The 24,521-nt window shown below is 50.3% G+C and overlaps 1 protein-coding gene across 1 annotated transcript in view; it reads right to left on the reverse strand.

Moving 5' to 3' along the window:
* The window catches only part of nrbp2a (nuclear receptor binding protein 2a), a 202,229-nt gene that overhangs the window by 84,476 nt on the left and 93,232 nt on the right, over positions 1–24,521 (reverse strand). The window contains exons 2-5 of the mRNA XM_078535906.1: positions 16,720–16,842; positions 8,853–9,014; positions 4,504–4,593; positions 4,317–4,357 (exon numbers count right to left, since the gene is read on the reverse strand). Coding sequence (XP_078392032.1) covers positions 4,317–4,357; positions 4,504–4,593; positions 8,853–9,014; positions 16,720–16,842 — 416 coding nt within the window. The remainder of the gene's footprint in view (positions 1–4,316; positions 4,358–4,503; positions 4,594–8,852; positions 9,015–16,719; positions 16,843–24,521) is intronic.

Here is a 24,521-nt window from a genome sequence, read left to right on the forward strand (position 1 = left end):
ACTTCACTCCCCGACTTCACTCCCCGACTTCACTCCCCGACTTCACTCCCCGACTTCACTCCTCCGACTTCACTCCCCCGACTTCACTCCTCCGACTTCACTCCCCGACTTCACTCCCCGACTTCACTCCCCGACTTCACTCACCGACTTCACTCCCCCGACTTCACTCCCCCGACTTCACTCCCCGACTTCACTCCCCGACTTCACTCCCCGACTTCACTCCCCGACTTCACTCCCCGACTTCACTCCCCGACTTCACTCACCGACTTCACTCCCCCGACTTCACTCCCCGACTTCACTCCCCCGACTTCACTCCCCCGACTTCACTCCCCCGACTTCACTCCTCCGACTTCACTCCTCCGACTTCACTCCTCCGACTTCACTCCCCGACTTCACTCCCCCGACTTCACTCCTCCGACTTCACTCCTCTGACTTCACTCCCCCGACTTCACTCCTCCGACTTCACTCCCCCGACTTCACTCCTCCGACTTCACTCCTCTGACTTCACTCCCCCGACCTCACTCCTCCGACTTCACTCCCCGACTTCACTCCTCCGACTTCACTCCCCCGACTTCACTCCCCGACTTCACTCCTCCGACTTCACTCCTCCGACTTCACTCCTCCGACTTCACTCCCCCGACTTCACTCCCCCGACTTCACTCTTCCGACTTCACTCCCCGACTTCACTCCCCGACTTCACTCCTCCGACTTCACTCCCCGACTTCACTCCCCGACTTCACTCCTCCGACTTCACTCCTCCGACTTCACTCCTCCGACTTCACTCCCCGACTTCACTCCCCCGACTTCACTCCCCCGACTTCACTCCCCCGACTTCACTCCCCCGACTTCACTCCCCGACTTCACTCCTCCGACTTCACTCCTCCGACTTCACTCCCCGACTTCACTCCCCGACTTCACTCCCCCGACTTCACTCCTACGACTTCACTCCTCCGACTTCACTCCTCCGACTTCACTCCTCCGACTTCACTCCTCCGACTTCACTCCCCCGACTTCACACCCCCGACTTCACTCACCGACTTCACTCCCCGACTTCACTCCTCTGACTTCACTCCCCCGACTTCACTCCTCCGACTTCACTCCTCCGACTTCACTCCTCCGACTTCACTCCCCGACTTCACTCCCCGACTTCACTCCCCGACTTCACTCCCCGACCTCACTCCCCGACTTCACTCCTCTGACTTCACTCCTCCGACTTCACTCCTCCGACTTCACTCCCCCGACTTCACTCCCCGACTTCACTCCCCGACCTCACTCCCCGACCTCACTCCCCGACTTCACTCCTCCGACTTCACTCCCCGACTTCACTCCCCCAACCTCACTCCCCGACTTCACTCCTCCGACTTCACTCCCCGACTTCACTCCCCCAACCTCACTCACCGACTTCATTCCTCCGACTTCACTCCTCCGACTTCACTCCTCCGACTTCACTCCCCCGACTTCACTCCTCCGACTTCACTCCCCGACTTCACTCCTCCGACTTCACTCCCCGACTTCACTCCTCCGACTTCACTCCCCCGACTTCACTCCCCGACCTCGCTCCTCCGACTTCACTCCCCGACCTCACTCCCCGACTTCACTCCCCGACTTCACTCCCCCGACTTCACTCCCCGACTTCACTCCTCCGACTTCACTCCCCCGACTTCACTCCTCCGACTTCACTCCCCCGACTTCACTCCCCGACTTCACTCCTCCGACTTCACTCCCCGACTTCACTCCTCCGACTTCACTCCCCCGACTTCACTCCCCGACTTCACTCCCCGATCTCACTCCCCGACTTCACTCCTCCGACTTCACTCCCCGACCTCACTCCCCGACCTCACTCCCCGACTTCACTCCCCCGACTTCACTCCCCAACTTCACTCCCCCGACTTCACTCCCCGACTTCACTCCTCCGACTTCACTCCCCGACTTCACTCCTCCGACTTCACTCCCCGACTTCACTCCCCCGACTTCACTCCTCCGACTTCACTCCTCCGACTTCACTCCTCCGACTTCACTCCCCCGACTTCACTCCTCCGACTTCACTCCTCCGACTTCACTCCCCGACTTCACTCCCCCGACTTCACTCCCCGACTTCACTCCTCCGACTTCATTCCTCCGACTTCACTCCTCCGACTTCACTCCCCGACTTCACTCCCCGACTTCACTCCTCCGACCTCACTCCCCGACTTCACTACTCCGACTTCACTCCTCTGACTTACGTGCCACTCTGTTGAGGGCTGCTAACATCTCTGTGTGATCTTCCCCCACCTTCTGCTGACTCTCCAGGATGAGCTGGGAGGCTGAGTCCAGAGGCTCGTCATCTGACTGGGGCCTCACAGATGCCTCTTCCCCAGGAGCCCTCCGAGTGCCGGGGAGCTCGGCTGAACCTGCCTCCTCCTGCTGTGGACACGTGTCCGTGCGGTGACCACCAGATTGTGAACCTGAGCCTGCTCTAGATCTAGGTCCCACCGAGGTGTGTGTCTCTGCGCTGGTGGAGGGTGTGGGTCTCTGCGCTGGTGGAGGGTGTGGGTAAGCGCAGTGACGGGTCTTCCAGGCTGCTTATTTCCAGCTCTTCAATGGAGGAGGTGTCCTCTTGGCTGGAGATGAGGACATGGATGGAGCTGAGGGACTGGACTGGCTGAGGGTGTCGGTCGCTTGGCAGAGCTCCCTGTGAACCAAAGTAGAGATGATTAGTGCCTGGCAGCAGAGTCAAAAGCAGGAGAGAGAGAGACTCACAGTTGCGTTGAGAGAGGGATGATGTGGTGTAGGATCCTCACGAGGGTGTTCGCCACCGACCTCACCATCACCACAGGCACCATCCACATCCTCACCAGTCAGTGCGATGGCCGCTCCTCACAGTGAGTGAGGGGCCTAATGTGGGCCACTCCACCCCCAGTCTGGGACCTCTCCCTGCTGTTGTGAGCCAGCTTCTCCTGCATGGAAACAGATGGAGAGAGTGTGAGCAGGACACATGGCACTGAGTGGAATGTTTGTGTGGTGAGCGGTGCCATGGATGGGATGAGGGTGTGAATTCCAGAGGGTATGAGCCTGATGGAGATGTGAGGGTGTGTGAGAGAGTTACTGTTGTCCCTTGAGGTATGAGATCCCTGTGGGTGTGTGCTGGGTTTGTGAGTGTGTGCTGGGTGAGTTGAGAGTGATGAGCAGAGTGAGTTACCCTGGCAGAACGGAGGAGATCATTCACCCTCTTTCGGCACTGGGCTGCTGTCCTCTTCTGAAGGGCGTTGGCACTGACCCCCACTGCCACCACCTCCCATGCTGGATTGGTGCCTTTGTCCAGAGTGGGGACAGAGGATGTCACAGCAGGACCTCCACCGTGTCCAGCAGGCGCCCAAGGGAGGCATCGCTGAATGTGTGGGGGCAGCATGTTCCCTCCCTTTGACAGGCCCGAGGTGATGGTGTGGCGGATGAATCAGAGGCCACTCTGCCAATGACCCAGCGTGCTTCCCGGGAATGCATGATTAATGAAGCGGGATTGGGATAATGCAATGCAAAAACCCGCCATTGCGGCCAGCGGGTAATGTGCTTTTCCCCACCCGCTACCGCACTCCGTGCAAATCTGGGACAATTCGGCCCGTAGTTTCCAACCTTCAAGTTCTTGAGCCGCCCTCTGCTGTCAGGGTCTAAGTTTGACGGCTGGGTGCTGGAGGATATAACTGGAGCCAAATCTTTATATAATTACAAACTTATATTTATAGATGCACCTTATATATCACGCACGCCCAACTAAACAAACACACTTTCAGCCTGATGCCATTTACATGAGCAAAGATAATATCAAATTCATAGAACCATAGAAAAGTTACAGCACAGAAGGAGGCCATTCGGCCCATCTTGTCCATGCCAGCCCAAGGACACCCAGGTGCCCTTTCTAATCCCACCTTCCTGCACCCGGCCCACAGCCCTGCAGCTTACAGCACTTAAGGTGCAGATCTAGGTACTTTTTAAAAAGAGTTTAGAGTTTCTGCCTCTACCACCAACTTGGGCAGCGAATTCCAGACACCCACTACCCTCTGTGTAAAAAAGTTCTTCCTCATGTCCCCCCTACACCTTCTGCCACTTATCTTGAATCTATGTCCCCTGGTTCTAGAATTCTCCACCAAGGGAAACAATTTTATCCTGTCCACTCTATCTATTCCCCTCATATAGAATTAATATCTATTTAACAAGGAGGAAGGATAAGAGAAGAGAGAGTGAAAGGGAGACCGAAAGGCTTCTCACTGACAGGAGAGCTGCTGTTTGATGTTTGAGAGATGTGTAACACAGAATAATATAAAACAAGATAAGTGACTGACCTGAGGGCAGAGAGGATCTGTGTACCCCATCGTCTCCACGCCTGTGTGAGAAAGGACAGAGTTAGAGCAGAGAGACAGAGACAGGCAGAGAAAGACAGAAATACACACACTCTTGAGCTTGAATTGATTTGCCTTATTGCTGTAATATTACCTGTGAATTTCTTTTACTACCTCAAAGCTGCCTCACCTTCTCATGCATGGTTTTGCGATTTTTCTTTGTTTTTTTCAGGAACTGTTTCAAACTCCCCGATGACATATATTCAGTGATAAAAATAACCTGTGGGGAGACCAGTGGCCAGTGGTTATTTATCCACAGATTATTTACATATTATTTATTAGCACAGGTGACTCCTTCAAAGAACTCCAATAAATTAGTTAAACATGATTTCCCTTTCACAAAACCATGTTGACTCTGCCTGATTGCCCTGAATTTTTCCTAATGCCTTGATACAGAGACAGAAACAGGAGGATTCTCTGTTGCTGCTCCATTGTGCACATGTGAAGGGGAACCGGTGGATGTGCTGTACTGAGATTTCCAGAAGGCATTTGACAAAGTGTCACATCAAAGGTTATTGTGGAAAATAAAAGCTCATGGTGTAGGGGGTAACATATTGACATGGATAGAAGGTTAGCTGGCTAACAGGAAGCAGAGAGTTGGCATAAATGGGTGTTTTTCTGATTGGCAGGATGTGACAAGTGGTGTCACAGGGATCAGTGCTGGGGCCTGAACTGTTTATAATTTATATAAACGGCTTGAATGAAGGGATTGAAGGGATAGTGGCTGAATTTGCTGATGACACAAAGATAGGTAGGAAAGTAAGTTGTGAAGAGGACATAAGGAGGCTACAAAGGGGGATAGAGAGGTTCAGTGAGTGGGAAAATATCTGGCAAATGGAGTATAATGCTTCAGTTGAACAGGTCACTAGTGAGACCACATCTGGAGTACAATATAATATTGGTGTCCTTATTTAAGGGAGGATGTAAATGTGTTGGAAGCGGTTCAGAGAAGGTTTACCAAGCTAATACCTGGAATGGGCAGGTTGTCTTATGAGGAAAGGTTGGACAGGTTAGGCTTGTATCCACTGGAGTTTAGAAGAGTAAGAGGCAACTTGATTGAAACATATAAGATCCTGAGGGGTCTGGACAGGGTGGATGTGGAGAGGATGTTTCCTCTTGTGGGAGAATCTAGAACAAGGGGTCACTGTTTAAAAATAAGAGGTCACTTATTAAAGACAGAGATGAGGCGAATTATTTGCTCTCAAGAGGGTAGCAAGTCTTTGGAACCCTCTTCATCAAAAGGTGGTGGAAGCAGAGTCTTTGGGCAGGATTTTGCCCTTGGCAGAGGTGCTGGACGGGGGCAGGTGGGGGTGGTTGGGAAGCCAATTACCTGCCCGCAATGGGCTCCATGCCGCCATTTTACGTGGGTGGGGCCAATTGAGGCCCTCCCAGCGTGGAACGTGAGGCTGAGCGCTCAGCGCTGCCTGTGCGGGCGGGAGGAGGAGGGAGAGCCGGGCCTAGCACAATCTTCACACACACGCGCGTGAAAGAGCGTTTCAATCTCCCTGAGGCACAGAGCGCTGTTCTAAAAAAAAAATTTTAAAAATTAAAATCTCATCAAACCTGCCCCCTAATGTGACTCGAGCAGGGACATGTTTTTAATTCAAGTGTTGAATTTTTATTTTGTTTTGATTTGCTTTAGGAAACCTCGTTCCGCCCGTGGATGAGGATTGCTAAAAACGCAAAGGCCCCTTGGCCTTTTCACCTCCCCTGACAACCGCAAGGCTGAACAGGCAGCGAAAAATACAACACAATTGTTAACTTAACGGCCTTAATAGGCCTTGTCATTGGCGGCAGACGCGCTGCCAACTCTGCCCAGCTCTGCCCAGCTCTGCCGCTCGCCCACCAACCCATCATCAGGGTGCGCGTTGACACCGGCCGACGTCTACGCGCTTTCTCTCACACTCCAGCGTGTCCTGTGCGCACCCACCTGCCAAGTGTAACTTTCTGCCCCTTGAATAATTTTAAGGCAGAGGTGGTTATATTTTTGATAAACAAGGTGGGTGAAGGGTTAAGGGGGGTGAAGGGTTAAGGGGGGTGAAGGGTTAAAGGGGGGTAGGGAGGGATGTGGGATTGAGGTTACATTCAGATCAGCCACGATCTGATTGAATGGCGGGGCAGGCTCGAGGGGCCGAGTGGCCTATCCTGCTCCTAATTCCTATGTTCATATGTTCGCCCCCCTCCCCCCCCCATACCGCTCTCTGCAGCACTGACAGACCTACTGCAGCTCCCTCACAGGCAGTAACTCTAACTGCCCCATCCTATTCTCCCACTGACCACTGCAACCCCTGAGGGCAAACCTTTCTTACTCTCTTCCATTAAACGCACCCTTTCCAGTGCTGACCCAGTGAACTCTGGCAGCCGATTGGCTCTCACTGGCCCTCCTTGCAACTCCCTCCAGAGTTTCTGTTCACTTGTGAACAAGGCCCTTGACATTCCTGATGACATCTTCCCTCTCTGAGGCCTCTGCCAGCTGCCTTGCCCAGTACATTCACTGTGACAACACAGCTCTTATCACCAAACCACAACCTGACTTGAGCCCCTACTCCTCTGGAACTTACCCTTCTCAGGATAAGGGGTCGATCATTTCGGACTGAGATGAGGAGAAATGGCTTCACTCACAGGGTTGTGAATCTTTGGAATTCTCTACCCCAGAGGGTTGTGGAGGCTCCATCGTTGAAGACATTTACGATTGACATGTGAACACTAAGGCCAGGATTCTTCCTCTTCGGGTGGGTTCGACAGTTGCAGTGAGGAGCAGTCAGGAAGCCGACCACCAGCCGCAATCAGGGCCCGACCACGATTTCACGCTGGTCAGTTAAGGCCCGCCCAGTGTGAAATGCGGGCTGCAGTGCTCAGCGCTGCCTGTGGTGGGGGCAAGCGGGGAACCTCGTGCCCTATGCGCAAGGCAAAGCTCCCTGAGGCTCAGAGCTGCCTCAGGGAGATCAAATTAAAAATAAAGAATTGTAAAATGTTAAAAATAAACATGTTACCTCCTGTGACTCTGGCTCTCTTGAGCAGGGACATGTTATTGGTGAAATGTTAAAGTTTTTATTTAATTTTTCTTTGCTGTTGGAAACCTCATCCCGTCCGTGGATGGGGCTTCCTAACGCTTGGCCTCCAGCTGGAAGGTTGGACAGGCAGCGAGAAATCTAATTTAATTGGTAATTTAATGGCTTTAATGGGCCTGTTAATTACCAGTGGGCACACTGCCACCTCCCACGCCCGCCCGCTGGCTGAAATATTGTGTGAGTGCGCGATGGTGTCGGGGACACTTGCCCAACGTCATTTGACGCTGGTTCAGGTGGGGCGTCCATCTGCCCAGTCAGTGTAATATTCCGGCCTCAGGGTCTCAGAGGGTAATGTGGACAGAGTGTTGCAGGAGCAGATCGGCACATTATTCTGCTTCCTGTCCCATCACCAATTCTATATCCGCAAGACCACCACCTCCTTCTTATTTGATTTTTTTATGACAGCCTTTGGAAAGCCCATATTCACAACATTGAAGCTCTCTCCCCATCAACCCTCCCCATTCCTCCATCAAATAATTCAATCAGCTTAGACAGACAGGATTTGCCTTTTGGTGCTGCCTTTCATTGACCAGTCCATATTTTACTAAGAGACAATTAATTTGGCTCTGGAGTAACTTGCCTGAAAATTTCGCTATCACTGGTCAGGCTGCCTGTTACAGGTTATCCTTGGAATGGGGTGAGAAACTTATCAGCCATGATTGAATGGCGGAGCAGACTCAATGGGCCGAATGGCCTAATTTCTGCTCCTATGTCTTATGGTCTTATACACCTTTCTGAACATTGTGCCCCACACATTTTTATTATTCTTTCTAAGCTATCTCTAGTTGACCTTGAGAAGGTCGTGGTGAGCTGCCTTCTTGAACCGCTGCAGTCCATGTGGTGTAGGTAAATGCCTTCCTCACCCTATCTGTACCTTTATTATCATTTTCATAAGATAATATCACCACCTTCAACACCTCTTTGTCCTTTTGTCTATGACATCTTTTGGTTATCTCCACCTATCACTGTCCCTCTATCCAGCTCTACCTGTCCCACCCCGTCTTAAACCAGCTTATATTTCACCTCTCTTCTATTTTTATTTAGTTCTGTTGAAGAGTCATAAGGACTCGAAACGTTAACTGTGCTCCTCTCCGCAGATGCTGCCAGACCTGCTGAGTTTTTCCAGGTATTTTGGTTTTTGTTTTGGATTTCCAGCATCCGCAGTGTTTTACCCCTCCTCACCCTCTCAGTGACCCTCACATCTTTATAAAAGAATGAAAGAATAAAAAAAAAATCCTAATTATTGTGCCCCATTCCTGGTCATAGCACCACCCTTCAGATCATTGTGCCCCAGTCCCCAAACCTGCCTCTCTCTCCTTATGCACTGTCTTCCATTACTGCACTGAACAATGTTCATCGTCTTTTCTATACAGTGGATACAGTGGATTGCTGTCCCAAAATTGCTCACCCTGGTGAGGGTCTCTCCAGCAGGGATCTCTCTGGTGAGGGTCTCCGCAGCAGATGTCTTTCTGGCAGGGGTCTCTCTGCTGTCTATCCAGTACTTGTGAAATTTTACAATGTTGGGGTGCTCGAGCTGCATGAAGTGTTCAAAAACCAACTTAATATTCTCCTGTAGAAATAATGACAGAGTTAGAATCGGTAAGAGGAATGCATAGAACCAGAAAGATCCACGCCTCCTTCCGCACTCCATCACTGAGCCTCGATGTCACATATACAACATGGTTGAGTACCAGACAGGGTCACATATACAGGATGGGTGTGTACCATAGAGACAGGATCACATATACAGGATGGGTGTGTATCATAGAGACAGGATCACATATACAGGATGGGTGTGTACTGTAGAGACAGCATCACATATACAGAATGGGTGTGCACCATAGAGACAGGATCACATATACAGGATGGTGTGTGCCAGACAGGGTCACTTTGTCACGACTCACTGGGGATAGCGCGCTGTAATATCGACTCACTGGGGACAGTGCGCTGTAATATCGACTCACTGGGGATAGTGCGCTGTAATATCGACTCACTGGGGATAGTGCGCTGTAATATCGACTCACTGGGGATAGTGCGCTGTAATATCGACTCACTGGGGATACCGTGCTGTAATATCGACTCACTGGGGATAGTGCGCTGTAATATCGACTCACTGGGGACAGTGCGCTGTAATATCGAGTCACTGGGGATAGTGCGCTGTAATATCGACTCACTGGGGATAGTGCGCTGTAATATCGACTCACTGGGGACAGTGCGCTGTAATATCGACTCACTGGGGACAGTGCGCTGTAATATCGACTCACTGGGGACAGTGCGCTGTAATATCGACTCACTGGGGATACCGTGCTGTAATATCGACTCACTGGGGATAGTGCGCTGTAATATCGACTCACTGGGGACAGTGCGCTGTAATATCGACTCACTGGGGATAGTGCGCTGTAATATCGACTCACTGGGGATAGTGCGCTGTAATATCGATTCACTGGGGACAGTGCGCTGTAATATCGACTCACTGGGGATAGCGTGCTGTAATATCGACTCACTGGGGATAGCGCGCTGTAATATCGACTCACTGGGGATAGTGCGCTGTAATATCGACTCACTGGGGATAGCGTGCTGTAATATCGACTCACTGGGGATAGCGCGCTGTAATATCGACTCACTGGGGATAGTGCGTTGTAATATCGACTCACTGGGGATAGTGCGCTGTAATATCGACTCACTGGGGACAGTGCGCTGTAATATCGACTCACTGGGGATAGTGCGTTGTAATATCGACTCACTGGGGATAGCGCGCTGTAATATCGACTCACTGGGGACAGTGCGCTGTAATATCGACTCACTGGGGATAGTGCGCTGTAATATCGACTCACTGGGGATAGTGCGCTGTAATATCGACTCACTGGGGATAGTGCGCTGTAATATCGACTCACTGGGGATAGTGCGCTGTAATATCGACACACTGGGGATAGTGCGCTGTAATATCGACTCACTGGGGATAGTGCGCTGTAATATCGACTCACTGGGGATAGTGCGCTGTAATATCGACTCACTGGGGATAGTGCGCTGTAATATCGACTCACTGGGGATGGTGCGCTGTAATATCGACTCACTGGGGATGGCGCGCTGTAATATCGACTCACTGGGGATAGCGCGCTGTAATATCGACTCACTGGGGATAGCGCGCTGTAATATCGACTCACTGGGGATAGTGCGCTGTAATATCCACTCACTGGGGATAGTGCGCTGTAATATTGACTCACTGGGGATAGTGCGCTGTAATATCGACTCACTGGGGATAGCGCGCTGTAACATCGACTCACTGGGGATAGCGCGCTGTAATATCGACTCACTGGGGATAGCGCGCTGTAATATCGACTCACTGGGGATAGCGCGCTGTAATATCGACTCACTGGGGATAGCGCGCTGTAATATCGACTCACTGGGGACAGTGCGCTGTAATATCGACTCACTGGGGATAGTGCGCTGTAATATCGACTCACTGGGGACAGTGCGCTGTAATATCGACTCACTGGGGATATCGCGCTGTAATATCGACTCACTGGAGATAGCGCGCTGTAATATCGACTCACTGGGGACATCGCGCTGTAATATCGACTCACTGGGGACATCGCGCTGTAATATCAGCCCCACTGTTCCCTGAGCCACCACAAATGTGAAAAGTTTGATCAAACCACCAGATTGTCCCAATTCTACTGAACTTTTTAATTTAGGTTAACAGAATACGAGCACCAGGTTTGTAAACTTAATAATTAAATAACTGTTTACTGAACAAATTGTCTTTAACTAATGGCAAAAGAGAGAAGTGTGAACTGCTAATTTCTAACTCAATAACTTAAGCTCTATCCCTTCTTAAACCCGATACACACACACACATACAAGGCACACAAAACATGGATTTTAAGGGTGGGATAAAACAGTTCAATAACACCAAATCCAGAGAACAGGATTCAATGGGTTGATTTTGATCGATGTCTTCCAATTTCCTTTCAGTTCTTGTTGATGAGATGAGGTGGGACTCCCAGCACTTTCAGTCTTTAGTTCACTGGCTGAGCCAAGTCCACCTGCTACACACCCACCCTGTACCTGTGACCCTGTCTGCTACACACCCACCCTGTGCCTGTGACCCTGTCTGCTACACACCCACCCTGTACCTGTGACCCTGTCTGCTACACACCCACCCTGTGCCTGTGACCCTGTCTGCTACACACCCACCCTGTGCCTGTGACCCTGTCTGCTACACACCCACCCTGTGCCTGTGACCCTGTCTGCTACACACCCACCCTGTGCCTGTGACCCTGTCTGCTACACACCCACCCTGTGCCTGTGACCCTGTCTGCTACACACCCACCCTGTGCCTGTGACCCTGTCTGCTACATACCCACCCTGTGCCTGTGACCCTGTCTGCTACACACCCACCCTGTGCCTGTGACCCTGTCTGCTACACACCCACCCTGTGCCTGTGACCCTGTCTGCTACACACCCACCCTGTGCCTGTGACCCTGTCTGCTACACACCCACCCTGTGCCTGTTGTAAGGAACATGTCTTTTTATTTCTGTTGGACTGTGGTTTAAAATTACAATGGCTGCAGGTTGAAAGACATGACCACTGGAACAGGATGAGTGATATATACAATGTTGCAATCCTGGAACAGAGTGTGCCATGAAAGGCAGGATGGTGCTAGAAAGGAGTCCTAGACCAAAGGAGCTCCCTGGCAACAATGCTTTAATTGGCTCCTGACCAGGTGACCTAGTTTTGCGTGAGGGCAGTGCAGCCAATTAGCTCCTAGCCTGAAAGGAAAAAGACCTAAAGTCTCTTGCTCCTGTGTGTGGAAGATTCCAGTAATTCCACAATAATAGCTAGCTGGCTTTTTCTCCTCATATCTCTATAACCTACTCTCTCTCTGAAACCCCTGTCAAGAGGCAAAGAGGAAAATCACTGTTAAAGACATGTACGGGATGAGTGTGTACCAGACAAGGTCACATATACAGGATGGGCATGCAAGAGACAGGATCACATATGCAGGATGGGTGCGTACCAGACAGGGTCGCCCGCACAGGATGGGTGCGTACCAGACAGGGTCACATATACAGGATGGGTGTGTACCAGACACAGTCACTTGTACAGGATGGGCATGTACCATAGAGACAGGGTCACATATACAGGATGGGTGTGTACCATAGAGACAGGGTCACATATACAGGATGGTGTGTACCATAGAGACAAGGTCACTAGTACAAGATGGGTGTGTACCAGACAAGGTCACATAAACAGGATGGTGTGTACCAGACAAGGTCACATATACAGGATGGGTGTGTACCAGACAAGGTCACATATACAGGATGGGTGTGTGCCAGTCAGGGTCAAATAAACAGGATGGGTGTGTACCATAGAGACAGGGTCACATATACAGGATGGGTGTGTACTGTAGAGACAGCGTCACATATACAGGATGGGTGTGTACTGTAGAGACAGCGTCACATATACAGGATGGGTGTGTACTGTAGAGACAGCGTCACATATACTGGATGGTTGTGTACTGTAGAGACAGCGTCACATATACAGGATGGTGTGTACCAGACAAGGTCACATATACAGGATGGGCGTGTACCAGACAGGATCACATATACAGGATGGGTGTGTACCATAAAGACAGGGTCACATATACAGGATGGGTGTGCACTGTAGAGACAGCGTCACATATACAGGATGGGTGTGTACTGTAGAGACAGCGTCACATATACAGGATGGGTGTGTACTGTAGAGACAGGGTCACATATACAGGATGGTTGTGTACTGTAGAGACAGGGTCACATATACAGGATGGGTGTGTACTGTAGTAGAGACAGTGTCACATATACAGGATGGTTGTGTACTGTAGAGACAGGGTCACATATACAGGATGGTTGTGTACTGTAGAGACAGGGTCACATATACAGGATGGGTGTGTACTGTAGTAGAGACAGGGTCACATATACAGGATGGGTGTGTACTGTAGTAGAGACAGTGTCACATATACAGGATGGTTGTGTACTGTAGAGACAGCGTCACATATACAGGATGGGTGTGTACTGTAGTAGAGACAGCGTCACATATACAGGATGGGTGTGTACTGTAGAGACAAGGTCACATATACAGGATGGTTGTGTACTGTAGAGACAGCGTCACATATACAGGATGGGTGTGTACTGTAGAGACAGGGTCACATATACAGGATTGGCGTGTACCAGACAAGGTCACAAAATGACAGGCTGTCTGAAAGGGCAGTGGAAGCAGATTCAATAGTAACTTTCAAAAGGGAATGGAATAAATACTGGAAAAGGGTGAATTTGCACATTTACAGGAAAAGATTAGAGCAGTGGAATTAATGAGAGAACTTTTAAACAACTGACAAACAGTCTGATTTGCCTCCTGAGCTGTTTGATTCGATGATTCTACGATATTTATTCTTACAAACCCAGGAGAGGGATGAAGAATGTCACCTGGACACCTCTTAGTCTGATAAAGGAGCTGAGGAGAGAGATCAGGAAGTGGGGTCTCTGGCAGAGAGCTCAGTGACTTGGGGTCATAGGTTTAAAGGTTAAAGGGGAGATGAGGAAAATGGGGTCTGGAACTCGCTGCCTGAAAGGGCAGTAGAGGCAGAAACCCTCAACTCATTACAAGGTGTCTGGATATGCACCTCGAGCGCTGTAACCTGCAGGGCTACAGAGCGAGTGCTGGGAAGTGGGGTTAGACGCGATGCTCATGGTTCATTCCTCGGCCGGTACAGGCATGATGGGCCGAGTGGCCTCTTCCTGTGCTGTAAACTTTCTATGGTTCAATATTGTTTGCAGTGACCACCTTGATGTTATTTGTTCTGAGACAGTTCCTCATAGAAGGTTTGCCTGGGGATTCTGTAATCATCTCTGGAGGAGATATGGGCAGCTCACCAAAGCTTAAATTCCTGGAGCCTGATATGGGATTGCATGTTTCTGGTAATGTTCTGCCACCGAATACTCAAGATGGACTTCAGGTGTCTTTGGCAGGAGGGTTCCAGAGCTTTGTTGTGGCACCTGTAGCAGATCTAGGATTTTTTTTTTCACTCATTCAAAGGATATGGGCATCACTGACTCAGCCCTAGTTGCCCTTGAGAAGGTGGTGGTGAGCTGCCTTCTTGAACCACTGTAGTCCATGTGGTGTAGGTACACCCACAGTGCTGTTAGGGAGGGAGTTCCAAGGTTTTGACCCAGCGACAGTGAAGGAACGGCCGATTTATTTCCAAGTCAGGATGGTGAGTGACTTGGAGGGGAACTTCCAGGTGGTGGGGTTCCCATCTATCTGCTGCCCTTGTCCTTCTAGATGGTGGTGGTCATGTGTTAGTAAGGTACTGCAGTGCATCTTGTAGATGGTACACACTGCTGCTACTGTGTGTCAGTGGTGGAGGGAGTGAATGTTTGTGGATGTGGTGCCAATCAAATGGGCTGCTTTGTCCTGGATGGTGTCGAGCTTCTTGAGTGTTGTGGGAGCTGCACTCATCCAGGCAAGTGGAGAGTATTCCATCACACTCCTGACTTATGCCTTGTAGATGGTGGACAGGCTTTGGGGAGTCAGGAAGTGAGTTACCCATTGCACGATTCTGACCTGCTCTTGTAGCCACAGTATTTATATGGCGAGTCCAGTTCAGTATCTGGTCAATGGTAACCCCCAGGTTGTTGATAGTGGGGGATTCAGTGATGGTAATGCCACTGAAAGTCAAGGAGTGCTGGTTGGATTCTCTCTTGTTGGAGATGGTCATTGCCTGACACTTGTGTGGTGCGAATGTTACTTGCCACTTGTCAGCACAAGCCTGGATATTATCCAGGTCTTGCTGCATTTGGACATGGATTGCTTCAGTATCTGAGGAGTCGTGAATGGTGCTCAACATTGTGCAATCATCAGCGAACATCCCCACTTCTGACCTTATGATGGAGGGAAGATCATTGATGAAGCAGCTGAAGATGGTTGGGTTGAGGACACTACCCTGAGGAACTCCTGCAGTGATGTCCTGGAGCTGAGATGACTGACCTCCAATAATTACAATCATCTTCCTTTGTGCTAGGCATGACTCCAACCAGTGGAGAGTTTTCCCCCTGATTCCCATTAACTCCAGTTTTGCTCGGGCTCCTTGATGCCACACACGGTCAAATGCTGCCTTGATGTCAAGGGCAGTCACTCTCACCTCACCTCGGGAGTTCAGCTCTTTAGTCCATGTTTGAACCAAGGCTGTAATGAGGTCAGGAGCTGAGTGGCCCTGGCGGAACCCAAACTGGGCGTCAGTGAGCAGATTATTGCTAAGCAAGTGCCGCTTGATAGCACTGTTGATGACCCCTTCCATTACTTTACTGATGATCGAGAGTAGACTGATGGGGCGATAATTGGCCGGGTTGGATTTGTCCTGCTTTTTGTGTACAGGACATACCTGGGCAATTTTCCACATAGCCGGGTAGATGCCAATGTTGTAGCTGTACTAGAACAGCTTGGCTAGGGGCGCGGCAAGTTCTGGAGCACAAGTGTTCAGTACTATTGCTGGAATATTGTCAGGGCCCATAGCCTTTGCAGTATCCAGTGCCTTCAGCCATTTCTTGATATTACATGGAGTGAATCTAATTGGCTGAAGACTGGCATCTGTGATGCTGGGGACCTACGGAGGAGGCCGAGATGGATCATATACTCAGCACTTCTGGCTGAAGATTGTAGCAAATGCTTCAGCCTTATCTTTTGCACTGATGTGCTGGGCTCCTCCATCATTGAGGATGGGGATATTTATGGAGCCTACTCCTCCAGTGAGTTGTTTAATTGTCCAGCACCATTCACGACTGGATGTGGCAGGACTGCAGAGCTTAGATCTGCTCCATTGGTTGTGGGGTCGCTTAGCTCTGTCTATCACTTGCTGCTTATGCTGTTTGGCACACGAGTAGTCCTGTGTTGTAGCTTCTCCAGGTAGACACCTCATTTTTAGGTTTGCCTGGTGCTGCTCCTGGCATGCCTTCCTGCACTCTTCATTGAACCAGGGTTGATCCCCTGGCTTGATGGTAATGTTAGAGTGGGGGATATGCTGGGCCAAAAGGTTACAGATTGTGTTCGAGTACAATTCTGCTGCGGCTGATGGCCAACAGCACCTCATGGATGCCCAGTGTTGAGTTGCTAGATCTGGTTGAAATCTATCCCATTTAGAGGACTGAGAGTGCCACACAACACGACATTTGACCATGTTCAAGGTGCTATATAAAGACAAGCTGCTGATGTGATGCAGCCAGTGTGACAGGGAGCTTACTTCATGTTTTGAGAAGACCCGGGGATCAGTGAAGTGAACTTCATTCCAAACCACCTCGACCCCTTCCTCGGTGTCCATAGCCTGGTAAGTGCTCTCAATCGTCAGGACATTACCCTGTCTCACCTGGAAAAACAACAGGGTTTGAAGTGAATCCAAAATGCTCAAAGATGAAGTTCTACACAAGGTAACTGAGACACAGGGGGATGTGAGAGTGAGATACCGCACACTGTAACTGAGACACAGGCAATGTGAGAGTGAGATACCGCACACTGTAACTGAGACACAGGGGGATGTGAGAGTGAGATACCGCACACTGTTACTGAGACACAGGCAATGTGACAGTGAGATACCGCACACTGTTACTGAGACACAGGCAATGTGAGAGTGAGATACCGCACACTGTAACTGAGACACAGGCAATGTGAGAGTGAGATACCGCACACTGTAACTGAGACACAGGGGGATGTGAGAGTGAGATACCGCACACTGTAACTGAGACACAGGGGGATGTGAGAGTGAGATACCGCACACTGTAACTGAGACACAGGGAGTTGTGAGAGTGAGATACCGCACACTGTAACTGTGACACAGGGGGATGTGAGAGTGAGATACCGCACACTGTAACTGAGACACAGGCAATGTGAGAGTGAGATACTGCACATTGTAACTGAGACACAGGCAATGTGAGAGTGAGATACCGCACACTGTAACTGTGACACAGGGGGATGTGAGAGTGAGATACCGCACACTGTTACTGAGACACAGGCAATGTGAAAGTGAGATACCGCACACTGTTACTGAGACACAGGGGGATGTGAGAGTGAGATACCGCACACTGTAACTGAGACACAGGGGGATGTGAGAGTGAGATACCGCACACTGTAACTGAGACACAGGCAATGTGAGAGTGAGATACCGCACACTGTAACTGTGACACAGGGGGATGTGAGAGTGAGATACCGCACACTGTTACTGAGACACAGGCAATGTGAGAGTGAGATACCGCACACTGTTACTGAGACACAGGCAATGTGAGAGTGAGATACCGCACACTGTAACTGAGACACAGGGGGATGTGAGAGTGAGATACCGCACACTGTAACTGTGACACAGGGGGATGTGAGAGTGAGATACCGCACACTGTAACTGAGACACAGGCAATGTGAGAGTGAGATACCGCACACTGTAACTGAGACACAGGGGGATGTGAGAGTGAGATACCGCACACTGTAACTGAGACACAGGGGGATGTGAGAGTGAGATACCGCACACTGTAACTGAGACACAGGCAATGTGAGAGTGAGATACCGCACACTGTTACTGAGACACAGGCATTGTGAGAGTGAGATACCGCACACTGTAACTGAGACACAGGGGGATGTGAGAGTGAGATACCGCACACTGTTGCTGAGACACAGGGGGATGTGAGAGTGAGATACCGCACACTGTTACTGAGACACAGGCAATGTGAGAGTGAGATACCGCACACTGTAACTGAGACACAGGGGGATGTGAGAGTGAGATACAGCACACTGTAACTGAGACACAGGCAATGTGAGAGTGAGATACCGCACACTATAACTGAGACACAGGCAATGTGAGAGTGAGATACCGCACACTGTAACTGAGACACAGGCAATGTGAGAGTGAGATACCGCACACTGTAAATGAGAGACAGGGGGATGTGAGAGTGAGATACCGCACACTGTTACTGAGACACAGGGGGATGTGAGAGTGAGATACCGCACACTGTTACTGAGAACAGGGGGATGTGAGAGTGAGATACCGCACACTGTAACTGAGACACAGGGTGATGTGAGAGTGAGATACCGCACACTGTAAATGAGACACAGGGTGATGAGAGAGTGAGATACCGCACACTGTAACTGAGACACAGGCAATGTGAGAGAGAGATACCGCACACTGTAACTGAGACACAGGCAATTTGAGAGTGAGATACCGCACACTGTTACAAAGACACAGGGGGATGTGAGAGTGAGATACCGCACACTGTTACTGAGACACAGGCAATGTGAGAGTGAGATACCGCACACTGTAACTGAGACACAGGGGGATGTGAGAGTGAGATACCGCACACTGTAACTGAGACACAGGCAATGTGAGAGTGAGATACCGCACACTGTAACTGAGACACAGGCAATGTGAGAGTGAGATACAGCACACTGTAACTGAGACACAGGCAATGTGAGAGTGAGATACCGCACACTGTAAATGAGAGACAGGGGGATGTGAGAGTGAGATACCGCACACTGTTACTGAGACACAGGGGGATGTGAGAGTGAGATACCGCACACTGTAACTGAGAACAGGGGGATGTGAGAGTGAGATACCGCACACTGTAACTGAGACACAGGGTGATGTGAGAGTGAGATACCGCACACTGTAAATGAGACACAGGGTGATGTGAGAGTGAGATACCGCACACTGTAACTGAGACACAGGCAATGTGAGAGAGAGATAGCGCACACTGTAACTGAGACACAGGGAGATGTGAGAGTGAGATACCGCACACTGTAACTGAGACACAGGCAATGTGAGAGTGAGATACCGCACACTGTAACTGAGACACAGGGGGATGTGAGAGGGAGATACCGCACACTGTAACTGAGACACAGGGGGATGTGAGAGTGTTACCGCACACTGTAACTGACACACAGGGGGAAGTGAGAGTGACATACCGCACACTGTAACTGAGACACAGGGGGATGTGAAAGTGAGATACCGCACACTGTAACTGAGACACAGGCAATGTGAGAGTGAGATACCGCACACTGAAACTGAGACACAGGGGGATGTGAGAGTGAGATACCGCACACTGTTACTGAGACACAGGCAATGTAACAGTGAGATACCGCACACTGTTACTGAGACACAGGCAATGTGAGAGTGAGATACCGCACACTGTAACTGAGACACAGGCAATTTGAGAGTGAGATACCGCACACTGTTACAAAGACACAGGGGGATGTGAGAGTGAGATACCGCACACTGTTACTGAGACACAGGCAATGTGAGAGTGAGATACCGCACACTGTAACTGAGACACAGGGGGATGAGAGAGTGAGATACCGCACACTGTAACTGAGACACAGGGTGATGTGAGAGTGAGATACCGCACACTGTTACTGAGACACAGGGAGATGTGAGAGTGAGATACCGCACACTGTAACTGACACACAGGCAATGTGAGAGTGAGATACCGCACACTGTTACTGAGACACAGGGGGATGAGAGAGTGAGATACCGCACACTGTAACTGAGACACAGGGGGATGTGAGAGGGAGATACCGCACACTGTAACTGAGACACAGGGAGATGTGAGAGTGAGATACCGCACACTGTAACTAAGACACAGGCAATGTGAGAGTGAGATACCGCACACTGTAACTGAGACACAGGCAATGTGAGAGTGAGATACCGCACACTGTAACTGAGACACAGGGGGATGTGATAGTGAGATACCGCACACTGTAACTGAGACACAGGGAGATGTGAGAGTGAGATACCGGACACTGTTACTGAGACACAGGCAATGTGAGAGTGAGATACTGCACACTGTAACTGAGACACAGGGAGATGTGAGAGTGAGATACCACACACTGTTACTGAGACACAGGCAATGTGAGAGTGAGATACTGCACACTGTAACTCAGACACAGGGTGATGTGAGAGTGAGATACCGCACACTGTTACTGAGACACAGGGAGATGTGAGAGTGAGATACCGCACACTGTAACTGAGACACAGGGGGATGAGAGAGTGAGATGCCGCACACTGTTACTGAGACACAGGGGGATGAGAGAGTGAGATACCGCACACTGTAACTGAGACACAGGGGGATGTGAGCAGGAGATACCGCACACTGTAAATGAGACACAGGCAATGTGAGAGTGAGATACCGCACACTGTTACTGAGACACAGGGGGATGAGAGAGTGAGATACCGCACACTGTAACTGAGACACAGGGGGATGTGAGAGTGAGATACCGCACTCTGTAACTGAGACACAGGCAATGTGAGAGTGAGATACCGCACACTGTTAATGAGACACAGGGGGATGAGAGAGTGAGATACCGCACACTGTAACTGAGACACAGGGTGATGTGAGAGTGAGATACCGCACACTGTAACTGAGAAACAGGCAATGTGAGAGTGAGATACCGCACACTGTTACTGAGACACAGGCAATGTGAGAGTGAGATACCGCACACTGTAACTGAGACACAGGGAGATGTGAGAGTGAGATACCGCACACTGTAACTGAGACACAGGGGGATGTGAGAGTGAGATACCGCACACTGTTACTGAGACAGAGGCAATGTGAGAGTGAGATACCCCACACTGTTACTGAGACACAGGGGGATGTGAGAGTGAGATACCGCACACTGTAACTGAGTCACAGGCAATGTGAGAGTGAGATACCGCACACTGTAACTGAGACACAGGGGGATGTGAGAGTGAGATACTGCACACTGTTACTGAGACACAGGCAATGTGAGAGTGAGATACCGCACACTGTTACTGAGACACAGGGGGATGTGAGAGTGAGATACCGCACACTGGAACTGAGACACAGGCAATGTGAGAGTGAGATACCGCACACTGTTACTGAGACACAGGAGGATGTGAGAGTGAGATACCGCAGATTGTAACTGAGACACAGGGGGATGTGAGAGTGAGATACCGCACACTGTAACTAAGACAGAGGCAATGTGAGAGTGAGATACCGCACACTGTAACTGAGACACAGGGGGATGTGAGAGTGAGATACCGCACACTGTTACTGAGACACAGGGGGATGTGAGAGTGAGATACCGCACACTGTAACTGAGACACAGGGGGATATGAGAGTGAGATACCGCACACTGTAACTGAGACACAGGCAATGTGAGAGTGAGATACCGCACACTGTAACTGTGACACAGGGGGATGTGAGAGTGAGATACCGCACACTGTTACTGAGACACAGGGGGATGTGAGAGTGAGATACCGCACACTGTAACTGAGACACAGGCAATGTGAGAGTGAGATACCGCACACTGTAACTGAGACACAGGGGGATGTGAGAGTGAGATACCGCACACTGTAACTGAGACACAGGGGGATGCGAGAGTGAGATACCGCACACTGTTACTGAGACACAGGGGGAAGGGAGAGTGAGATAACGCACACTGTAACTGAGACACAGGCAATGTGAGAGTGAGATACCGCACACTGTTACTGAGACACAGGGGGATGTGAGAGTGAGATACCGCACACTGTTACTGAGACACAGGGGGATGTGAGAGTGAGATACCGCACACTGTTACTGAGACACAGTGGGATGTGAGAGTCAGATACCGCACACTGTAACTGAGACACAGGGGGATGTGAGAGTGAGATACCGCACACTGTAACTGAGACAGAGCCAATGTGAGAGTGAGATACCGCACACTGTTACTGAGACACAGGGGGATGTGAGAGTGAGATACCGCACACTGTTACTGAGACACAGGGGGATGTGAGAGTGAGATACCGCATACTGTAACTGAGACACAGGCAATGTGAGAGTGAGATACCGCACACTGTAACTGAGACACAGGGGGATGTGAGAGGGAGATACCGCACACTGTAACTGAGACACAGGCAATGTGAGAGTGAGATACCGCACACTGTAACTGAGACACAGGGGGATGTGAGAGGGAGATACCGCACACTGTAACTGGGACACAGGCAATGTGAGAGTGAGATACCGCACACTGTTACTGAGACACAGGGGGATGTGAGAGTGAGATACCGCACACTGTAACTGAGACACAGGCAATGTGAGAGTGAGATACCGCACAGTGTAACTGAGACACAGGCAATGTGAGAGTGAGATACCGCACACTGTAACAGAGACACAGGCAATGTGAGAGTGAGATACCGCACACTGATACTGAGACACAGGGGCATGTGAGATTGAGATACCGCACACTGTAACTGAGACACAGGGGGATGTGAGAGTGAGATACCGCACACTGTAACTGAGACACAGGCGATGTGAGAGTGAGATACCGCACACTGTAAATGAGACACAGGGGGATGTGAGAGTGAGATACCGCACACTGTAACTGAGACACAGGCAATGTGAGAGAGAGATAGCGCACACTGTAACTGAGACACAGGGAGATGTGAGAGTGAGATACCGCACACTGTAACTGAGACACAGGCAATGTGAGAGTGAGATACCGCACACTGTAACTGAGACACAGGGGGATGTGAGAGGGAGATACCGCACACTGTAACTGAGACACAGGGGGATGTGAGAGTGTTACCGCACACTGTAACTGACGCACAGGGGGAAGGGAGAGTGACATACCGCACACTGTAACTGAGACACAGGGGTATGTGAGAGTGAGATACCGCACACTGTAACTGAGACACAGGCAATGTGAGAGTGAGATACCGCACACTGAAACTGAGACACAGGGGGATGTGAGAGTGAGATACCGCACAATGTTACTGAGACACAGGCAATGTGACAGTGAGATACCGCACACTGTTACTGAGACACAGGCAATGTGAGAGGGAGATACCGCATACTGTAACTGAGACACAGGCAATGGGAGAGTGAGATACCGCACACTGAAACTGAGACACAGGGGGATGTGAGAGTGAGATACCGCACACTGTTAATGAGACACAGGCAATGTGAGAGTGAGATACCGCACACTGTAACTGAGACACAGGCAATGTGAGAGTGAGATACCGCACAATGTAACAGAGACACAGGGGGCTGTGAGAGTCAGATACCGCACACTGTAACTGAGATACAGGGGGATGTGAGAGTGAGATACCGCACACTGTAACTGAGACACAGGGGGATGTGAGAGTGAGATACCGCACACTGTTACTGAGACACAGGGGGATGTGAGAGTGAGATACCGCACACTGTTACTGAGAACAGGGGGATGTGAGAGTGAGATACCGCACATTGTAACTGAGACACAGGGTGATTTGAGAGTGAGATACCGCACACTGTAAATGAGACACAGTGTGATGAGAGAGTGAGATACCGCACACTGTAACTGAGACACAGGCAATGTGAGAGAGAGATACCGCACACTGTAACTGAGACACAGGCAATTTGAGAGTGAGATACCGCACACTGTTACAAAGACACAGGGGGATGTGAGAGTGAGATACCGCACACTGTTACTGAGACACAGGCAATGTGAGAGCGAGATACCGCACACTGTAACTGAGACACAGGGGGATGTGAGAGTGAGATACCGCACACTGTAACTGAGACACAGGAAATGTGAAAGTGAGATACCGCACAATGTAACTGAGACACAGGCAATGTGAGAGTGAGATACCGCACACTGTAACTGAGACACAGGCAATGTGAGAGTGAGATACCGCACACTGTAAATGAGAGACAGGGGGATGTGAGAGTGAGATACCGCACACTGTTACTGAGACACAGGGGGATGTGAGAGTGAGATACCGCACACTGTTACTGAGAACAGGGGGATGTGAGAGTGAGATACCGCACACTGTAACTGTGACACAGGGTGATGTGAGAGTGAGATACCGCACACTGTAAATGAGACACTGGGTGATGTGAGAGTGAGATACCGCACACTGTAACTGAGACACAGGCAATGTGAGAGAGAGATAGCGCACACTGTAACTGAGACACAGGGAGATGTGAGAGTGAGATACGGCACACTGTAACTGAGACACAGGCAATGTGAGAGTGAGATACCGCACACTGTAACTGAGACACAGGGGGATGTGAGAGGGAGATACCGCAC

This window comes from Cetorhinus maximus, chromosome 3 (genome assembly GCF_964194155.1).
Source record: "Cetorhinus maximus chromosome 3, sCetMax3.hap1.1, whole genome shotgun sequence".
Lineage (NCBI taxonomy): Eukaryota > Metazoa > Chordata > Chondrichthyes > Lamniformes > Cetorhinidae > Cetorhinus > Cetorhinus maximus.